The sequence below is a fragment of the Magnolia sinica genome, chromosome 18, assembly GCF_029962835.1.
Source record: "Magnolia sinica isolate HGM2019 chromosome 18, MsV1, whole genome shotgun sequence".
Taxonomy (NCBI): Eukaryota; Viridiplantae; Streptophyta; class Magnoliopsida; order Magnoliales; family Magnoliaceae; genus Magnolia; species Magnolia sinica.
Window position 1 is genome coordinate 12,041,854 of NC_080590.1, and position 6,000 is coordinate 12,047,853.

At 43.1% G+C, this 6,000-nt stretch overlaps 2 protein-coding genes across 3 annotated transcripts; one reads left to right on the forward strand and one right to left on the reverse strand.

Moving 5' to 3' along the window:
- Positions 1-10: 10 nt before the first annotated feature.
- LOC131232281 (uncharacterized) lies at positions 11-2,254 on the forward strand. Its single transcript, XM_058228522.1, has one exon. The coding sequence runs from the start codon at positions 11-13 to the stop codon at positions 2,252-2,254; it is 2,244 nt and encodes a 747-aa protein (XP_058084505.1).
- On the reverse strand, positions 820-5,393 carry LOC131233599 (uncharacterized). Of its 2 annotated transcripts, none has more exons than XM_058230379.1 (2): positions 5,033-5,393; positions 820-919 (listed from the first exon to the last, which is right to left on the reverse strand). In XM_058230379.1, exon 1 carries the CDS (start codon positions 5,245-5,247, stop codon positions 5,071-5,073), a length of 177 nt encoding a protein of 58 aa, XP_058086362.1. In that variant the 5' UTR covers positions 5,248-5,393; the 3' UTR covers positions 820-919; positions 5,033-5,070. The 2 variants fall into 2 exon arrangements, with proteins under 2 accessions (XP_058086362.1, XP_058086361.1); XM_058230378.1 differs by lacking the exon at positions 820-919 and adding an exon at positions 3,235-3,865.
- Between the last annotated feature and the right edge of the window lie 607 nt (positions 5,394-6,000).

Below are 6,000 nucleotides of genomic sequence, written 5' to 3' on the forward strand. Positions count from 1 at the left end.
GCTAGACAAGATGGGGTTACATGGGTGCAGCACCAATGGCCAACTAGACAACTCGAAATTCAGCGAGCCGATGCCATGGATCGGTCTCTATGTAGCAGCAGCTTCTATGGCATGCACCCTCGCCATGGCCTGCGATGCCTTTCATGGTTTGCGTAACAAGAAGCTTTGGTTCCCTAACAGAAACTTCTCGCTGAATGCGACTTCCTTGGCCCTATTAACCATCGCCACAAAACTACCTGTTGATCTCAATACGTCCATGCCCCGCCGCCAGGATCAGCTTGCCAAGCTCAGTGGCACCGTCCTTATCTGCACCGTGATGGGCAACTTCATGCCGTCTTTAGGAGTGATGGAAGAGTCCGAGATGCTTGCAAACTTCCTTGCGCTGTGCATTCTCGTCATCACTGTGGTTGTCAACATTGGAATCCAAATAGGTACTGGTGTAATTTATGTTTTCATACCTGAACACGCCGCAATCATGTTTATCATGCTAGTTCTGCTTGTGATATTGGGGTGCTCAGCTTTAACTGTTCCCACCACTAAGCAGTTGCTTGAACAACAGTTCAAAAGCAAACATCGACAGGCTTCGGATTACGGATCAGACAACATTGGGGTGTCTGCAGTTGAGAAACAGAAAGAGGATGTGAAGAAGTTTTGGGTGATGGCTGCTACCTCTAATCCTCAGTATGTTCTTGGGCGGTCTGCATTGTCAACTGCCTCAGGAGCTTTCTGTCTCCTTGCTGCTCTGATCTTGGTGGAAGCAGTGGTCCGATCGCTTGCCACAGGATATTTCAACTTCTGTAGCGGGGAATCTGACTACAAGTGGTCTAGTATGTTGATTTTGATGTCTCAGGCGGTTGCAGTAGCAGTGGGCACCATCGCCCCTGCTCTCAGATGGTTTAATGCTGTTGGCTTCCACAACCTTCATAAAAGAAAAGGGAGCTTCAGAGAGGAGTTCCGAGTAGAGATGTGGTGGATTCTACGTTTCGTAGAAGCCAAAGAGAAGCATTTGCCTTTTGGGATCGGCAGCATGAGCAGCAGGCGTGTTAGGAAGATTGCCCACATCTCCAAAAACCGAATTCTTGATCTCCTTATAGCAATCCAAACTGTGGTAGTATTGGTGAGCAAATCCATTAGGATGGTCTCGGTAGTGATCATGTGCTTTCTCAAAAGGTTGTCTTCCCTTTTCCACTGCATGAGATTACTGAAAAATCTGGCACCCAGTGAAAGTATTTTCAGGGAGGGAGGATCTGAGTCAGGATCCAATCCGAACCTGAGGGATTTTGTACTTCATCTTGAGGGGGAAGACTCACTGGTCCGGTTAATTGCAAGAAATGGATGCGAGTGCATGGACCGATGGATAAGGAACGCCACTAAGCGTGAACCAACTTACTTGGTAGAACTGCTAAAAAAGTCTACTGCATCAGAAGGTTTCAAGGGAGTGGGCAAGTTTGACAGTGACCAAATTCCCTCGATAACATGGGCAGAACCTCCCAACTGTTGGGCTCTGCCTGTGGTGACCCTCACAAGCATTGCAGTCGCACTTCCCAACACTGATCCATGCGCGATCAAATCATTGCTGTGTGGAGTACATGAAGGCCTCAGGTATGTAAGGCTTGTAGAAAAGACACTGGATGCCAAAGGGCCAACTAACATGAAGGAAGCTGCAGATAGTGTCTGGGTGGGTGTCGATGTTTACAATCGCTGGCTCAATGAGAATCTTTACAAATTTGCCCGTGAAGGAAAATGTTCTAAGAAGGTACTCGAAGAACTTGCAGATATCGGCAGGAAACTCGTTTTGGAGTTTACGAGTGGGGTCGGAAAAAAGAAAACTCCACTTGAATGGCCTCCCAAGGTTTTGGCAGCCAATTCGATGTACAGAGTCTGTCAAACTATTCTCCAAGATTACAACAAATTTGGGGCAGAGCACGAATTGCTTGAATGGTTACAGATGACGATAGCCGATATATTGGCCGCTTGTTTTACCAACTTACCAGGTGTTATATCCATGAAATGCCTTTGCAGTGCCATTGAAGTGAGGACATTGAGTGTTGTGGAAGCAGCATCTCTTCTTGGTGAAGCTGAAAATATTCTAGGAACCATTGGGCAGAAAGCGCTTTCTAATCTGGACCCTAATCAAATGGCGTGTATTGATGAATGGCGTTTATGCAAGAAGAGGAACCAATCATGTGTCCTTTCTTCGGATGATGGTATGTGTGATTTCAGTTCAGATGAATTGTCATTGTATATTGAGTAGGAACCTAAAGTTACTTAAAGTCCAAACATATAAATAGTGCTTAAGTGGCACATCATGAAGATATGCAGTGAGCGACTGGCCATGCTTCGGGCATAACTGGTCATCAATAACTACAGTTAACTAGATGTTATGCAGATCTTCCAGCCTTTGTACTTGTAAGTTGTAACAGCACACATTCGTGAAGCATTAGTGCATCACCTTTTGAGGCAATCAATCTTCACGTGTTTTCAAAATATCAAAATATCATGAAGATGTGGGCTGATATGAAAAATGATGTCCATTTTGTGGCTAGAAATTTATTTCTTCAACAAGGAACTAAGAGAACAGCCACACTCAAAAGTCATTTGTCTCGTGCAGTACTATCTGATTTGGGCTACTTACAATAAAAGAAATAGGTGATATAGAGCACTGAATGCATAATATGAACCATGTATCTGGGAAAACCCAACAAAAATGGCTACCTAGCTTCTCCTCAAAATTAATTGCGCTAAGACATTGTGATGCAGAAAGATTGAAAGTTTTCCTTTTAGGGCACTGTTTATTCAACACTCAACATTGAGATGGTTAACTGTTGTCACGATACTGTGTTCTTCTATCACAGTTCAACTGTTGTCACGGTATTGTGTTCTTCTATTTCTCTTTTGGTTGGGATTACATAATCAGTTCAGGCAGGACCATAACCAGAACTTCAGCAGGTCTTGAGCCCAGGTCTCCCCTCCAGTAGGGCCACGCTCTAACCAGCTTAACTAATGAGCTGGATGCAATGATACTGTGCCCTTCAATGAAAGTTCGTCTCTATTAAAAAAGGAAACTTGTTGAATGAATTTGACCTTTGTTTTATGTGATAAAATTTGAATAATATCAATGATCACAAAGGGCAGAAGAGAGAGAGAGAGAGAGAGAGAGAGAGAGAGAGAGAGAGAGAGAGAGAGAGAGAGAGAGAGAGAGAGAGAGAGAGAGCTAATACACCACACTGCCGGCCGCTTGTTGTAAAGAGAAACCCCATGCCACTCGACTAGCAAGTCACCAATATCCCATGACATGACCCACACAACATTGAATCTGATGAAAAAGGAGGCCCATATGCGAGTAGAGCAGGAGCAATGGATAAAAAGATGGCTGACCAATTCAGCATTGGACATGTAGAAGAGACAAACATTCGGGATGATCATGGAATGCTTTTGAAGGTTATCCATCGTTAACACTATGTTCCTTCCCACTAACCACCCAAAGGCTCCGATCTTGGGGGAGCACCATAGTGCCACACGAGTTGTCTTTCCACACTTTGTCCCATTAGACCAAAGCATGAAGTAGAAAGACCTAACGGAGAAACTTCCCGAACTTTTCATGAGCCAAACCAAGCTATCCTTTTCATCCATCCGGGGCCAACAACAATGGAGGAACTCCAAAAGCACAACATATTCCTCTACCTCGTCATCACAAAGAGCTCAGCGACATGACGGAGACCGCACAGCTGCGCCACTACAGATCTAATAACAACGATTGATCATGACTTGCCGATCTGAGCAAGGCGGGTAATAGCCGGGAAGGAGACGCAAACAGGCACATTGCCCCTCCAAACATCTTCCCAAAATCGAATTCTCTCCATACCTATCAAGCAAGTTAAAATATAAAAATATACCAATCACTATCCCCAAATATGTATCTCAAATTAAAGTTACAGAACGTGGAAGGTATTAAAATTATTGGGAAGATAATTGATGGTGACAAGGCAATACACCTCAATACATTGGAATATAAATCAAAGTACCATTAGGGTATGCTTCAAAGTTACATGTTTGCATTGACAAGAACGGCCATTGGCCCAAATGGCCATTTTGCTCATTTATGTTGGCTTATGTCAAATAAACTTGTTAATGTTTTGGTTTTACCTAGCTTTTGTCTTGTCTTGTCTTGGCTTACTTTTTGCCTTTTCATTGTAGAAACTTTAGTGGTCCTCCTTTGAAATAGAGAGACTCCCGAGTTTTAAACTTTTTAAGAAGATTCAGATGTTAAAGCTGAAGTTAAAAGCTTGAATCAAGAGTTCTTTGGTGAAATAGAATCTCAAATGTCAGCTCTCCTCAGTGCGGTTCAAGCTTTGGATGTTAAAGAGGAAGGAGGTCAGCTTTCAGAGGAAGAACTCACTTCCAAAGATAAGTTATCTTCAAATTACTGTGCTACGCTCAAAGAGGAGGAAATAAAGTGGCGCAAGCAATCCTGGGCCGACTGGCTTAAAGAGGAGGATCGGAACAGGAAGTTTTTTCATAGAATGTCCAGTGCCAGGGCGCGCACCAACTCTCTTTCCTCTCTAGTTATTGAGCGCGAGAAGATTTCAAATAAAGATGGAATTTGCAAATCTATTGTCAGTTTTTATTCTACTTTGTTGTTGTCGAATAATGCATCCAAACAAAATATAGGGAATCCATTCGAATAGTTTAAAACCCAGGATATGATTTTCATCTGCAACAAAATCATATATACAAATACAACACAACACAAAGCAAAAGATCATTCAAACAAAAAAAAAAATTTCAAAAACCAAATCCCAAACAATTAGTGTGCATGCCCGGCTTCCCATTCACAATCAATACCAGAATGACGCAGAATCATGAATGCATTGCAGCGTAAAATTCAAATACAAAATAAGTAGAAAAACAGTCTGATCATCATTAAACCGAGCATAAACCCCATACATCAAAATTCCAATCCCAGTTTCCACGACATTCTCGGGCGGATTGTAAAGAACACACACACACACAGAGGGAGGGAGAGAAGGACCCGATGCTTCTAGAACATTCCAGAAGCAGTGGTGGCAGCTAATCTTCGTCGTCGCCCCTCCTTTTCGGCTTCCGGTAATTTTCTTCGATGTGTTTGGCTATCAAGAGGCCCGTGTTGGTGAGCTTATTGACGTTGGGAACATTGTAGTTCTGAGCCACGTAAATCCCGCACACGGTTCCCAGCATGAATGTGAAGCTGCTCCTTATTATCCCCATCTCTTCTTCTTTCTTTGACAGGTAGAAATAGAGAATTTTAGGGGTTTTCGGGGGTAGAATTGGCAAGGGAGAACGGGTTTCAAGGAATGGGGGATGATGACTCTCGCTTGGTAGGACTAGGTTTAAATAACCCCTCCTTCGTCCGGGTATGGCGCACGTTAGCGTGTTCGCGTCCTTTGTAGAGTTCAGGAAAATGGCGGGAGCTGTTTTTATAGGCTGACCATAGGAAGACACCGGTTCACCGAAGCGCAGATTAAGAATTTCCGCGATTGATCATAGCCCTTCGTTCTACGGACATAAAAATTCAATGGACTGTAGTTGTCTCCGATACCTATTTATACTCCGTGTAAAACACGCAGTGTTTGGCGTATGCAATTAGACGTTATAAAGTGGGATTTATCCTTAAATCCCTTGGTTTGAAAAATCACCCTAGGTTTCCGGAATAGTAACGAGGGTGAGGGAGAGCTTCCCGCGACTCAATCACGGTTTCCGAAATTCATTAATATCCTCCTGAAAGCATAAGTTGGGAAGTTCTTATGTTGGGAAGAAAGGTAGGGCCCGCCTTGTTTTAGGGCATCCGATCAAGAATGAATTAGATTTAAAACTCAAGTGGGCCACACAAGTGAAAACAATGGGGATTAAATGACCACCATTGAAACATTCATATGGCCACAAAAGTTTTATATTGTGATAAAATTTTCTATGTTTTCAATTCATCCCAATAGGAATGAACTTATAAACGGTTAAGATGAC

Excerpts from the sequence above, each read along its gene's own strand:
- LOC131232281 (XM_058228522.1), top strand. The coding sequence starts at position 11 with ATGGGGTTACATGGGTGCAGCACCAATGGCCAACTAGACAACTCGAAA.
- LOC131233599 (XM_058230379.1), bottom strand. The coding sequence starts at position 5,247 with ATGGGGATAATAAGGAGCAGCTTCACATTCATGCTGGGAACCGTGTGC.